At 52.7% G+C, this 15,390-nt stretch overlaps 1 protein-coding gene across 3 annotated transcripts in view; it reads right to left on the reverse strand.

The window, feature by feature from the left end:
* CRHR1 (corticotropin releasing hormone receptor 1) overlaps positions 1-15,390 on the reverse strand; it is a 47,994-nt gene that overhangs the window by 18,823 nt on the left and 13,781 nt on the right. For all 3 annotated transcript variants that reach the window (XM_032870950.1, XM_032870952.1, XM_032870951.1), the window contains exon 2: positions 7,562-7,649. In XM_032870950.1, coding sequence (XP_032726841.1) covers positions 7,562-7,649 — 88 coding nt within the window. The remainder of the gene's footprint in view (positions 1-7,561; positions 7,650-15,390) is intronic.

Consider the following 15,390-nt stretch of genomic DNA (forward strand, 5'->3'; position numbering starts at 1 on the left):
ACAGAGACTCTGAAGTTAAGTGAAAAAATTGGTGTATATATGCATCTTAATTGGGAAAGGGACCGTGGTTTTCATTAGATTCTCAAAGAGATCTATGACTCCAGAAAGATGTCAAAGTCCAAATATTTTCCAAATATCCAAATATTTTCCCTTAATTGAAGAGCATTTTGGGTTTTTTTTTTAAGGGTCATTTGTTTGTCAGAGAGTGGCGGGGGGCAGGGGAGAGAGCACGAACAGGGGGAGTGGCAGGCAGAGGGAGAAGCAGGCTCCCCTCTGAGCAGGGAGCCTGATGTGGGACTCGATCCCAGGACCCTGGAATCATGACCTGAGCCGAAGGCAGACGTTTAACTGACTGAGCCACCCAGGCATCCAATGAAGAACTCTTTGGAGTGGAGTATGTGCATATGTGTATGTACGCCTGTTTCTTGGGGCAGAATGGAGGCCACAGGAATGCTTCTGGAGGGTGGGGAGGCTTTTAGTCTCCAGGGGGAGATGGGAGGTTGGGCCGAGAATGGCTTTGGCACCTCTTGTGATGCTGCCCCCTCTTTCCCTGCCTTTGGTTGCCCCTCTTCCACAAAAGGCCGGCACACAGTCCTGTTGGGACCCAGTGTGCCCATCCCAATGGGAGAGGGTGAGTAATTCTTGGGACAGGTGCAAGAATGCACAGACAAGCCAGGAGGAGCCACGAACCAATGCAGAGGCCTCCTCTTCAGGGCTGGGCGTCAGCATCGGCCAAGCCCTGGCTGGGGCCCACCTGCCGTCTCCTCCCCATGTTAGCCTGATCTCAGTCTCTCTGGAAACAGCCCAGGGGTAGATGGATGTCCTTCCCCTGCTGGACGCTGGGTGGTGCCCAGCAGTCCGTGTACCCAGTGCTGGTTTTTCTTTCTAATCAAAGCAATCCATAGGATGTTCCTGCAAATCGGGGCTTGGAGCAGAGGCCTTGAGACCAAGAGGTTTGACTGAAAAAGAAAGAAATCTGGGTTGGAGCTTCATGGACACGGGGAGCTGGCGGGCTCTTGGTGCTGTGCCACAGTACAGACTCTGTGAATGGCATCATGGTGTGGTAGGCAGGGGGGTGGGTTGGGCAGGGAGGAAAGCAGCTTGCTTTGTAATCTCTCATGGGTCATGCCACTCGTGCTGAACCACTCGTGCTGAGCCCAGAGGCAGGGGGAAGCTAGAGGTAACTGGCCACAGGGAGGGGAGGATAATATAATGGACCGTGCTCTGGTTTTCAAGGCCCATCGTCATCTATCTCTTCAGAACTCATCCACCCTGCAATGTCATCAGTCCCTTTCTACAGATGAGGAAACTGAGGCACAGGGGTAGTAAGTGACTTGTTCAAAGTCATGGGTCAAGAGTGAAAGAACCAAGAAGTATAGCCAGGTGTTTTTTACTTTAAACAGCGTGCTTTTTCTATTATGCCACATTTTGTGCCAATAAAGGGAGGAGAGAAAGCCCAGGAGGCAGCGGGGAAGGGAGTGACAGTTTTGAGGGCTGTGTGCTAGACATGTGCCAGGTACGTTGCATAGACCTTCTGATCAAATGATATCATTGTACCTTCTCAGACAGCTGCTCATTCATTCATTCACTCACTCATTCATTCACAGTGTCTCCTGAGCTGGGCGCAGAGAATAGCAAACCGAACGTCATGTGTGGCAGCACCTGGAACTTGTCTATCATGCTCTCTCAGTGTAGGAGCTGCCCTCCACCCTCCACCCTTCCTTCCCTCCCCCTCTCTCTCCCACCCTGGACACTTCCCCAGAGCCCCTTTGGCAAAGAACAGAGGGCCAGGCATGGCCGGGCATCAGCCATAGCCAGGATCAGACTAGAGCCAAGGCAGAAACCAATTACTAAGCAGATGGCCCTTCTGACCTCGATGACCATGTAGCAGCCAATGGCTGGAGCCCTGACCCACCCGCAGCTGGTGGGTAGGTATGGGGGGTGGAAGCAGGCGGAACAGACATTATTTGCCTCTCGTTTGGTACGGATTAGGGTTCCTTAGCACCTACTATGGGTCTCACACCACCTGTTGTGGTGAGTGCTAATTCTCTCCAATTTACAGGTAAGGAAACTGAGGCCCGAGCAGTCAATTGTTTATGCAGAATCACACAAACACTAAGAGGTAGAAGTCGGGTTTGACACCTGTCCCGGGCTCTTCCCACGGCACCACAGAAGTCCCCAGCCTGGGCCACTGGCCCTCATAGCATTTGGTTGCACAAGTTTCTAGCCCCTGCTGCTGCAGTGCCTCTCTCTCTCTCTCTCTCTCTCTCTCTCTCTCTCTCTCTCTCCTTTCTACCACCCCCACCCCACAACTCACAGAAGGCTGAGTGGGGCGGAGAGGGTGGGTAGGAAGCAGGGTAATACTAACATAGACGTGACCTTTACATTAAGAGCCCAGAAAATTCTGGACGGAATGAAAGTCTGTGTGTGAGAAGGGAAGAAAGGGAGGGGCAGGCTTTAGAATGAAGGGTAGAAGCCATTAGCAGCATCACTGCCTGCCGGGTGGGCGGGGTCCGGTGGAGGGGCGTGGCCAGAGGCACAGGGCCAATCAGGAGCGGCGGCGAGGCCCGGTCTTGGAGACACCAGCATTAAAGTATGGGGCGAGGACTTGGGGTTGTAGGGAGCGGGCTGAGCAGTAAATGCAGGGTGTTAGAAGAGGAAAGGAGGCTGGAAGAAGAGGGGCAGGAACCCAGAAGTCGAGGGAAGGGAGGAGGCTGCAGAACAGGGCCTCAGGGGCCATACCTGGCGGTGGGCGCTGCCCAGCCGACCTCCCAGCCTGACTGCCTCGAAGGCACCTTCCTGCAAAGTGCCCAGCCCTTCACAGCTCACGCCGGGATTTCAGTTCACTGCGCTGCGGACACGCAGAGCCCGGGTGTCCAAAGGGGAAAGGTGTGTAGGACTTGGGGCAGGGAGAACCAACAATTGCAGAACACTACGCATACCAGGCTGTGTAAAGGGTCCTTCTGGAAACCCAGGCCACTCATTCAATCCATTTAACCACTTGAAGAGAAGAAAAGGGGATGGGAGCAAGTGGAGAAGGAAGGGGAGAGAGGAAATAGAAGGAGACAAAGACACGGAGAGGAAAACAGGGAAAGGCAGACAGAAAGTCAGGAGAAAAAGGTACAGGAAAAAATAACTCTAGAGGTGCTGGGGGTGGGGAGGGCACGGATCTCCTAGTTGGGAAGGGGAGAAGGAAGGTAGGGAAGTCTGGGTGTCCCTCAGCATGGGGGGCTATAAAGACCTAGAGGTCAGGGCTGTTGAACTCTAATTCTTGAGCCAGTGTCCCTCCATTTGTCCCCCTGGCCTAAATGCCCAATCCCTCCTACTCTCCTGGGGGTTATTTTCCCACTTGGATAGCATAGTTGTGGGGTGAGGAGCAGTCTGGACAGGAGTAAACCAGTCTTGCAAAGAGCTAAGCTGATTTACCAGCCAGAAGCAAAAAGCCTGAGCTACTATTACCGTCAACCCCTCCTCACACCAAGCTGTTCCAGGATGCCCCTCCTGGACAATTAAGTCATAGATGAGGAGGAATAATGGCTTTGCTCTTTATTCAACAAGTTTTTACTGACCACCTAAGAAACTTTTTAGGAGTTGGGGACACAGTAATGCATAGGAATACAGTAATGCATAAAATTAGTGCCCTGCCCTTAGTTGAGGGTGGGAGGTAATGGGTGCAGCAGACAGACAGACAGACAGACACAGAGCTGTTAAGCAGTAAGAAATGCTATGAGGAAAAAGCAAGCAGGGTAAGGAGATAAAGAGTTCCAGGACTGCTCTTTCAATTTGGTGCTAACATTAAAACAGAGACCTAAACGGAGTAAGAGAGGGGGCCATGTGCACATCTGGGGGAAGAGTGTTCTAGATAGGGGGAACAGCACATGCAAAGACCCTGAGGCTAGTGTGTACTTGGCATATCTGAGGTTTTGACATTCCTATCACTTGGTGGCTTGCCCCCTCCTTAGTGAGGCGGTTAGGTCCCTTAAGCGTTTTTTTCTGGAGGCAGGGGGGTGGAGCCAAGTGAGCTAAAGTAATGCGTAAGATTGGTCCTGTGGCTTCCTCCATCTCCAAAGGCACACACTTTGATGTTTGTGGGAGCACTGTGGTTAGACTGTCCCAAACCTGTGCCAGTGGAAGGAAGAGGAAAGAGGAACACTGTGGACAGCTCCCTCTTGCCTCTGACAAAACCCCTGCTGAGTCAGGGTCCTTGGGGGGGCCTGTTTTAACAAACCCAATGAGAACCCTTTGAAGGTGGCCTACTTAATGCTTGTGCACAATTGGGCATGGTTTTCTCGCCTCAAGTAGATGACATAATTCCTTTCCCAGCAGGCTCAGTGTCCAAAAGCGCCCAGCAGATCCTTCTGTCGTAGAGAATTTCAGAAGGAAATCAGAATCTGGTTCCGGTCCCCAGTTATTTTGGGTGTCCCATCAGTGGCCTCTGAATGAACCAAAGGAGGTGGGCACCTAGCAGCAGCCCTGCAGTTGCGTGGTTCAGCTTAAGAGAGGAACTCAGCCAAAGCTGCCCATAGGGAGAACAGCCAGGCGGCCCAAGGACAGTCTCTGAAACAGACACGCTTGCCTATTCAGGGGAAGGCACTGTTGGGATGAAGGGGTTGGGGCTCTGCCTGGGACTCCGGCATGGAGAGGGTGGCAGAGGGCAGGCAGAGAGTCCTGCTCTTGTCTCCACCACCTTGTGGCTGAACTGCCTCTTTTATGGCTGGGTAGAATGGAAAGATACCTTTGCGGGTGTGTGACTCATCCGGACAAGTGGGTGGGAGCCTCCTGTCCTGTGGGTTTGTGAGCTTTCCATTTTTGCATTACTGGCACCTAGTAGAGTGTCAGGTGCATAGTAGGTCCTGAAGGAAATTGGGGGCTGTGTGTAAACCCTGTACAGGTGTGGGAAACTGCAGGGGTGAGAGGCCACACCTGGCCCTGGGGACGATGCCTCTCTGGGCAGCCACGTATGTGGTGGCCCATTTAGTTCAAATCTTGGGGCTACTGTGTGTGCTTGGGCAAGTTACTTAACCTCCCTGAGCCTTAGGTTCCTATTCTATAAAATGAGGATAAAAGTACTTCCTGACAATATTGTTATGATGACTGAATGAGATTCAAGTACTTAGAATGGTGTCTGACACACAGTAGGTACTAAATAACTATTAGCTATCATTATTAACATTCATGACCTTAAGACAGGGGGTAGGAACGAATGACCCTGGGTCCTTGTCAATGGTATGAGTTCATTTGCCTCTGATGTCATTAGTCAATAATTCTATTACTTTCTGGCATTGTCATATTAATGCCATGATTTTATGATCTGCCAAGTCTGTGATCTGCCACATGACAGAGCTTTGACCCTGGGGACCCACCCTCTCCCTGCTCCTGGCATGTGAGAGGACCCCCAAAGGCCCCAACTCAGTGCCAGCTACCCCGGCCAGACGTCCAACCATCTGTCCCCGTCCCTCCACCCCACCCTCACCATCTGTCTCTACCAGTGCCCATCAGTCTGGGTAGGTCTTGGCAATGGAAGACAAATAGCTCGTTCTCCAGGGCTCTTGTGCCGGGTGATGGATTGTATGCCATGAAGCCCGCCAGGCTGGGCTGGGCATAGGGTAGGGGCACGGAGTACAAAATCACCGGGGAATGAACGACATTCATCATGGCCTCTTGCCTCCAAGGACAGGTGACACCTGCACGGGCTCACAGACGTCACTCCTCCACACACAACAGCAAGTGGATGGAGGCTGACCAGGCCCCAGTGCATGGGGGACTGCGGGCAGGGCCTTTCATCTCAGACTCAGCCCCTGGACAGGTGTCTTCCCTCCCTGTCTCTCTCCGCTAGAACTCCAGACTCTTGCTCAAGAATTTTCCTATTCCCCATGGCCTGGCTTAGCCAACTTCACAGCCTGCTGTTCCAGGCTCCCAGTAACCTCCCCAGGCTTACTGTTCTTCCCTCCTCACTCTTCCCCTGCCATTCCACCAAACCCACCTGCTGGTCTTGGGTCAGCTCTAGCACTGGCTCTTCGCTGCTGGTTCGTACTCAGAGTCTCTCAGAGACTCACTGTGAAAGTGACTCCTTCAGGAAGCCTTCCTGGATTCATACCCCCGCTGATCTATCCTCCCCGCCACCTCTAGTGTAATGAGCCATTCATGGCAAATGCTTTCCCCTCACTGCAGCTGTATACAGTTCGCACTTTGGAAAGCCTGCTGATGTTACCAGCAATCATACACGGTGCTCATCAGTGGCATGGCTCTCTACAGTCTGTAAAAGATGGCCACAAAACTCAGTCCATTTAGTTGTTACAGATCCTTGTGGCAGGCGCCACCCCTCCCCCAACTTTATAGCTTGGACAAAGTCAGACTCAAGGGGGTCAAAGGCCTGCTCATCCCTGGGGCTGCTAAAGGGGGCCCCTAGGGCAGAAGGACAAGACAGCGCCATGGTGAGCATGGGACCCGGTTGTCCTTCTCCAAATCTGGGGCTTTTCCGCTCCCCCAGGCTCTTCCCACAGTGAAGGCCCAGTAGGCCAGGCAGCAGCTGCCCTGAGGCCCAGGCTCAGAAGCTCATGCCTTCTGCTTCCCTGCGGGCGCCCTGTGGCCCCCTCTCTGTCATCATGCGCCTGGTGCTCGGTTTCCCAGGGCACGTGTTTGTGGGTTTGACTCCGGACCAGATAGTGAGCCCCTCTTTGTCCCCCTCATGCCTTCCGGGGGGCCCAGTCACAACAGTGCTCAATGCACGAGTTGGATTGAATCAAAGAGAGGCCTGAAGAGGAAACCGAGTCACCGAAAGCGAGCCTCCTGAAGACCTTCCAGCGCTGGGCCCTTGGCTGGGCCGCAGCCTTCCCAGGAGCCCTGCTTCAAGTGGCCAGGGCAAGGGTTCAGGGTCCACACCCTGAAAAGTCAGAAAAGACCCGGCCTTGGATGTCACAGGCCTGACTCTCCCATGCCTCAGTTTCCTCACCTGTACAGACACTGAGTCTTAAACTCTCATGAGAAGAAAGATAATTCTACAAAAGGACTTTGCAAATGGCGTGCTTGTACAAGTTAGGAGTAATATTTGTAGTTATGCCATATTTTCTACAGAGCAGGTATAAAGCCAGGCTGCCTCGGCTCCAACCTTGGCTCTGGGACTTACTAGTTTTTTCCTCTGTGCCTTGGTTTCCCTAGGTGTAAATGAAAATTGGGTTACTATCTCTCTAGTACTTCTAAGGGCGCCGGATGTGGAGTTAGCACCGGACGGGTTTCTGGCAGCAGAGGACAGCAGCCCCCCTTCCCCACCATGGAGGCCCGAGTCACAGCCCAGCCCTTGGCTCCATTGGTTCTCACAGCAAGTGCTGGGGTGACTCCCCCATTGCCCGCCCCACGGCTGATGCTGGGACCTCACAGCAGCTCTCCTTCCCACCAACTTCAGGACCCTCCTGAGCACAGTTCTCTACAGAGAGGTGATGAGCTGCATGGGGTTTGGGAAGGGAAATCTCTCTACTCTTCCTTTCTTGGGGCAAGGCTCTGTGTGCAGAGGATGGGGCTGTGGAGACCTGGAATCTTGCATGACAAGGGGAGGGAGACTCACCAGAGACGTTGCTGACCAGGGATAGGCTCTCGCAGTGCTGGTCCTGGAAGGAGGCGGAGATTGGGTTCAGCCCCAGCAGGAGCAGGGCCTGTGGACACAGAGAGGCAAGGGACTTGGTTAGACCATGCGGGGAACTTCCTGCTTCCCCTCGCTTCCTGCTCACCCCAGCTTGCCCTCCCCCTACCCCCATGTCCTCTGTGTCTGGAAGGTCTGGAGCTGCCCTGCTCTAGAAGGGCTTGGAAGGGAAGTGGGTAACAACAGTAGGAGCCTAGATTCCTGGGATGATGGTGAACCTGGTTCCTGAGGGCTGGGTCTTCGTGGAGGCTGCGCCTGAGGAAGGCTGAGGCTGTGCTCAGAGGACTCCCATTCCCACCCAGCTAATCACCAGTCCCTGCAAATTTGGCCTCATCCTTCACAAAGCCTTTTCTATCTGTCACGTGTCTTACTTGTCCCGGGGGCTGAGGTGGCTGTCTGTGTTTCCAGATGAGAAACAGAGGCCCACAGTGCTGAAGGGGTACATGTCTCTGGAAAGATGCCTGCCCTATTCCAAGGAGAACTTTGCCCTATAACTTCCCAGGGGTTCCATGTTACTCTGATTCCAGAATTTCAGCCCACGTGGGAGGAGAGTGACAGGGTCCCCTTCAACTAACACCCTCACACAATCACTGTGTCCCCCTCCCTTGAGGTCACCTTCCACCACACACATACGGATTTAGAGTCCAAAGAGCCCTGGCATCCAGGCCTGGTTTCACTGTGTTGCTGGAGGCAGGTTACTTGACCTCTCTGGACCTTATTTCCTCACTTGGAAACAGTCCTCCCTCCCAGGTTCCCCTGATGCACTATTGTAGGAGTCCTTTGCCGTAGCACAGCATGACCTGCAAGGACAAGCATGGAGCTCAAATTCGCTGACTACCTTCATGGACCGCCCTGTGTTTCAGGTCTACAAAGGGCACTCCACAGGTTTTTATTTAGTCATAGGTCAGAGGCAAGGCAATGGTCTCCCCTGGGATTTGAGGTTCAAGAGGATAAGAAGCATGTGGGGGGGCTGGGGTACGGAGTGGGCATTGTAACGAGCCCCTCCTTCCGTTTGTTGGGGCGTGGGTGCTGATGACCAGCACAGCCTTGTCTGCCTGACCGGGGTCCCAAGGCAGGGAGCCTCACGGGAGGTGGCTCTCCATCTGACCACCCTGCTCCCTGCTCTTTCTTCCGGGGTCTCCTCCCTGACGCCCTCTCCTAGGCCCCCCGGTGATGATATCTCAGCCCCAGTCCATTTCCACACAGTCCGCAAACGTCTCTACAGAACTTCGGAAACAGACAGGTAGATCTAGACACTGTCTTAGCCATTGCCCAGAGGGGAACTAAGATGGGGAGAGACCTAGGGGCTGGTCCCATGGCCAGCAGGTCTCTGTGTTAGAACAGCACACAGCCTTGGTGTACAGCCCTCTGGGAACAGGGCGAGGAAAGCGAGGCACCCACCTTGGGTCCAAATTTTCAAGGGGTGCCAAAAAGACACATAATATTTTAATGCAACATTTTTTAAAACTCTAAATTAATGCAAAAAAATTCCATGATGAACAAAATCTCAAAAACTTCTTAAGAAAGACAGGCTCTGTAATAGTGCTGGGCCTACTGGAGCTTGGAGTAAAAGGAATAATCAGGAATGATATTAGCATATCATTTGTCTTCATTATGAGATTTTGGACACCTTCAAATTTTGTGCTTGAGGAGAATGCCTCACTTGCCTCATGCTAGCCCCAACCCTCCCCTGCTCTCCCCAAACTGGACATCCCCATCCCACCATTCCCGATGTCTATGTCCTCCCCTCACTTGGACTTCTCCCCACTCATCCTTTCCGGTCCTTAGGACCTTCTCCCAGTCCTTAGAAGCAGCCTGACTTGCCCTTTCCCAGAGATGAGCTTTCCTTGCTCACCTGCCAAGGATCTCCTCTCCTACCCTGCTCCTCCCCATCAGTGCCACCCACCTTCCCCAGTAGCTGCCCCTTCTGCTCTACAGGCTCTACTCCCTTCTTTCCCACCTTCTATTCCAAGATGGAATCAAGTGCGCCCCCCTCTGGTCAGAGTCCATCCCACACCCTGCCTCCTGCAAGAAACACCCCCTGACCCAAATGATTCACCCACACGTCCCCTCAGCACACGCCTGAGTCCTTCGTGGGTTTTGTTCTATTCCCTTGCTAGTACACTCCTGTCACATCGTAGGAGTCTTTCTGCTCTGACTGGGCCAAACTCCAGTCTAAGAAACATATCCCCAGCCCTGTATCCCCGCTCTCTGCCCAGCACTCGGGACACTCAGTTAACTCGTTCCTGGGACTTGCAAGTGATTAGAACAAACCCATTCATCTCTCTGGCCCCAAGGAACTTCCAACACTTTATTAATCAGTAATTAAACTTCGCAGTCCCCAGAGAGATGGAGAACTATCTTTACCCTCATTTTCCAAATGAAAACGCAGGAGAGAGAGAGGAGGAAGCCGCTAGACTAGCCAACAGCTCTTGCTAGTTAAGCAGAGTGTGTCCTTGCTGGCAAACCTGCATGGCTCAGCTCACCACAGGGCTCTGTGCTGTGCCCAGAGAGGGACTGCTCTGCTGGGATGGCCAGAGGCCCCTTCTAGAAGGGGGTTAGGAATCCCTGCCCCAGCTGGTCCCCCCACCACTGCCTTTGCCACCTCCCAACACACAGACACACACAGAATGGAAGCGGAGCTCCCAGAGCCAATGGTCACAGACCAACGAAAGAAACCGGAAATGCTCTATTTGAAAATATCAGCCCCCCACCCCCGACATTCCACCATTCTTCTAATCCTGAAACCTGGCTTTGTGCTTTGCGTCTTGGTCTTTCAAATCCCCCTTGAAAGCACATGCGTTCTATCCACACTGAATTACTTATCAATGTCCAGCCGCCAGATGGGGCGGGTGCCCCCTCACCTTTGCCTTTGTGGTTCTTTGCCCCCCCTGCGCCCCCTCCTGGCCCACCCCCTCACCCAGTCAGCCCTGCAGTCCTCAAAAGCCAGTTCTGGAGGCCACCCCCACCCCCGGCCCCGCACCTTGGCAGCAGATCCCCCCAACACTCCAGAGCAAAGTAACACGGTCACGGCGTCAATGGACCCAGGCTCCCATGCACGTGGCCACAGACCCAGGAGCTCACGATGCTCACAGACGGAGCATGAACCCGTCTCAGTACAAAGCACTGCCTCCCCTCAGTTCTGATTACTGGCAAAGACACAGGCCAGAAGATCTTCGCTTCCTGCCTTAATGTCCTAGGGTTTGCAGAGGAGCAGAGGAAATCCAGATTCATCATGAAACCGGACCAAACGCCATGCAAAGGGCAAATGGCAAGCCTGTCTGTCCTGGCTGGCTGCCTGTAACCTTGACCTTGACATCGCACATGTGATGGTTCACAAAGTCATTCTCTATCAACAGGGTTTGCACTGTGCCAAGGAAAATGCTTCTTCAAATTCCTGAACCAACCTCTCCTCTCAGGAAAGCTCAGTTCTATATACAATCAGTATCTGTACCATGTCTTGCTCTGTGGAAGGACTTGCAAAGGCTTCTGGCTTATTCTTGAATCACACTTCCAGGAAAAGTCTGGAATGTTCCTGTATACTTCCTCTCTACCGAACACTTTCCAAGTTATTGTTTGTTTCCTTCTAAGGCTGAGGGTTCTTGATCTGGGTCCACAAACACACAAAAGCCTGTAAGGAAAGCAGCATGTGGTGCATAATGACAACCATTTTCCCCCCGGAGGGCGCAGAGCTTTCTCCACAGCTCAGGGAGCTCTTGCACCCAAAGTAGACGGCCAGAGCTTATGGTGGATGCGGCCACATCAGAGGCCTGGGCCTCCATCACATCGGACATGTCATCCTCTCTCAAAGCAAACCTAAGCTGGTTTGGGCCTAGGAACCACCACTTCCTTGGGCTGCTCCGCTGGCTCCTCCCCGCGGTCATTAACTCCAGCTCCTGGCTCTCCTTTCAGAGCCGTTTCTGACAACCAAGTTTTCAGGACTATGTGAGGTTTACCATTCCCCTCCAGCTGGTAGAGAAGACAAAAACGGCCCTAGGAAGCGGAAGCTGGCAAAGCTGACGCCTCACTTATGTGTGCCAGCCCGTGGCCCCAAGGCCCCAAACAAAGCCTGTGCCTCAGTGACAAATCTCTCCACTCCCCAGAGCCAAACCTTGAGCGCAAAATCTGAGAAGGCCAAGGGTGTGCGGCTGCTCGATTCCAGCATCACAGAAAATGACTGTTCAAGGACCCAGTGGGTCCCTGACACGGATGGCTCTGTGCAAAGCAGATGCGGCAGGTCTCATGCTCCCTATTTTAGAGGGGTTTTAGTTGAGGTGCCCAAGGTCACAGAGCTGTTTTTAGCAGCTGGGTGGGGACTAGGAGCCAGAGGGCAGACTTTCAAGCAGATGGAGGCTGGAAGAAGGGGGATGGCCCAGATCAGGGCAGGCGTGGAAAGAAAGGGTGGACAGAGGGAAGGGAAGGGTGCAGGGGCTCTCAGAGAGGGAGAGTGGGGGTCAGAGTCTGACAGCTGCTCCCTCCCGCCCCCCCCCCCCCCCAGGCCCAGCCCCCTGCAGGCCAGCACGATGGCTGGAATTGAAGCTGCCATCCCGATTCCCAGTGTGACTCTGGCATAAAGGTTAATCACACCCAGAAAATGCTTATTAGAGGCCATAAATAACTACGTTGAAGCTCAGTCCGCTCCTTAAGGCACAAAAGTGCAATTTCCTTTGATGGGATGATTGGGTAATTAACCTTTTAGGGAGGGTCCTTTAAGGGCCACTGGGGAGGGAGGAGAAGGATGGCCTGGAGGCACTGGGGGCTACCTCCGCTCCTCTGAAAGTTCAGGATGAGCAAGGAGAAGGGCCTGCCTTCCTTCCCCTGGCATGACTACCTCTGGTGCCAGGCTTGGGAGAAACTCCCCCCGCCTCCTCCTCCCAGGCCCCAGGAAAATCTCTCTTGGGGGGGGCAGGGTGGAGGGGGTGGGGGAAGGACACAGCCACAGCCACATTCAGCGTAAACCCTCAGCAAGATCCCTCCAGCTACTGCTGAGTTCTGTCTTCTCCTGCCACTGATTTGTGACTTTGGGTGAGTCGCCTGGGCCCTCTGGGTGATGAGATCTCTCCTACCTGCACCGTAGGGACATGAGCCACCTGGGGAAAAGACAGAGAGAGATGACTTCTGAAATTTAAAGTTTTTCGCAGGTGTCCATGGGGTCACTACCACAACCCGATCACTCTGGGCCTCCGAATCTTCCTTGGTTATCGAGAGAGTTGATCTAGGGTAGGGTTCCCACAGTGTCATCTATGTGCCTCGCTAGGATCATGTCTGTAGCCATTTGTTCAACGGACCCCTGGGCTGTTTCCATGTCTCTACTCTTGTAAATGACGCTGCTGTGAACATGGGGGTGCACATATCCCTTCGAGATGGTGATTTCATTGCCTTTAGACATATACCCAGAAAGTGCAATGACTAGCTCATGTAAAATTTCTATGTTTAATTATTTGCTGTTTCCAGAGTAGCGGTACCAATGTGCATTCCCACCAGCAGAGCACAGGGATTCCCTTTTCTCCACAACCTCACCAGTGCTTGTTACCTCTTGCCTTTTGGGTTTTGTCCTTGTTGTTGTTGTCGTCGTCGTTCTTTTTAAGCCCAGCGCAGGTCTTGAACTCACAACCCTGAGATCAAGACCTGAGCTGAGCTCAAGAGCTGAATGCTTCACTGACTGAGCCACCTGGGTGCCCCTATCTTTTTTTTTTTTTTTTTTTTTGTCAGAGAGAGTGAGCACAGGTAGACAGAGTGGCAGGCAGAGATATAGGGAGAAGCAGGCTTCCTGCTGAGCAAGGAGCCGGACAAGGGACTCGATACCAGGATGCCGGGACCATGACCCGAGCGGAAGGCAGCCGCCCAACCAACTGACCCACTCAGGCGTTCCCTCCTATCTTTTTGATACTCGCCATTCTAACAGGTGATATTTCTCTGCCGTTTTGATTTGCTTTTCCCTGATAATGAGTAAGCACCTTTTTCATGTACCTGTCGGCCATCTTCTTTGGAAAAATGCCTATTCAGGTCCTTTCTCCATTTTTTTTTTTTTTGGATTTCTTTTTTTTTTTAAATTTTATTTTTTATAAACATATATTTTTTTCCCCAGGGGTACAGGTCTGTGAATCGCCAGGTTTACACACTTCACAGCACTCACCATAGCACATACCCTCCCCAATGTCCATAACCCCACCCCCCTCTCCCAACCCCCCTCCCCCCAGCAACCCTCAGTTTGTTTTGTGAGATTAAGAGTCACTTATGGTTTGTCTCCCTCCCAATCCCATCTTGCTTCATTTACTCTTCTCCTACCCCCTTAACCCCCCATGTTGCATCTCCTCTCCCTCATATCAGGGAGATCATATAATAGTTGTCTTTCTCCGATTGACTTATTTCGCTAAGCATGATACCCTCTAGTTCCATCCACGTCGTCGCAAATGGCAAGATTTCATTTCTTTTGATGGCTGCATAGTATTCCATTGTGTATATATCCCACATCTTCTTTATCCATTCGTCTGTTGATGGACATCTAGGTTCTTTCCATAGTTTGGCTCCTTTCTCCATTTTTAATTGGATTATTTGGGGGATTTTTGCTATTGAGTTGTATGTGTTCCTTATATAGTTTAAATATTAACCCCTTATCGGATATATGGTTTGCAAGGTGCAGTCTGTTCTAAGCAAAGCCAAGAGAAGAAAATCTAAATATGAAAAAGAGGAGGGGTCGTAAGTCAGGATTTCTCTAAAAGCTGACGCCCCTGTTGCATTTAAAAACTAGGATCTGGGGGCACCTGGGTGGCACAGCCGGTTGAGCATCCAGCTCCTGATTTTGGCTCAGGTCACGGTCTCAGGGTCATGAGATCGAGCCTCATGTTGGGCTCCGTGCTCAGCAGGGAGTCCACTGGAGATTCACTATCTCTGCCCCTCCCCCCACTTACAAGTGCATCCCCCCCCATAAATAAGTAAATATTTTTTTTAAATCCTAGGATCTGGTTTATAGAAATGAGACATATGCCCAACCAAATGCTTCAGAAACCTGTCTGTGCCTACAGGGCACATACGGAATGATGGCACAGGGGAGAGGCAGGGCTCCCATGCAGCGGTGGCACACAGAGGTGCCAAGCAGATAGGTCACCAGAGGCGAGGGTTACTGGCTGTGCCCCAGGAGAATGGAGACCCACCACAGTGTGTTTCCTGATCCACACGGAGGTGCTCTGAAGACTAGTCGGGGTAAAGTAGACTTGGAACAAAGGACAGCAAAGCCGCGTGCCCTTTCTCGGCCCTCTTGACTGCCCAGGACCTTTGTGCCCTGGGCAGCCTCCCTTTCCCATCCTGCCCAGGCCAGATCCTCCCCCGACAGCCTCTTTCTAGGACAGCCACAGCCTGTTCCCATCTCAAGGCAAAGAGCCCGTGCTTTTCCCCCAAAGTGGGTGAGCAGTGAAGGATTATTCTAGGCAGATGAGAAATAATTTATTGTTACATTTAATTAACTTAAATTGCTGTTGTGCAGAGAGGAAAAACTGGAAAGTCTCCTGCCTACAGATCAGGGAGGAGGGGGGTGCTCGCCGGGGTTTTCCTCGCCTCTACCCCTTCTCCCTGAGGCCCCAGGCAGCTCGTCCCTCCTCTGCTCCCCTAATGAGGCCCCTCAGCACAGCCAAAGTGCGGTGGGTGCCTGCTTGACCCAGCCCAGGGCAGTGAGGACCTGTAAGACCCCAGCTCTGCGTTCCCGCAGACCCCCTCCAAGGATCCCAGACCTACCATCCCTTGAGCTCTAAGCTCCC

Source organism: Lontra canadensis, unplaced genomic scaffold (assembly GCF_010015895.1).
Source record: "Lontra canadensis isolate GAN:19392208 unplaced genomic scaffold, GSC_riverotter_1.0 scaffold41, whole genome shotgun sequence".
NCBI lineage: Eukaryota > Metazoa > Chordata > Mammalia > Carnivora > Mustelidae > Lontra > Lontra canadensis.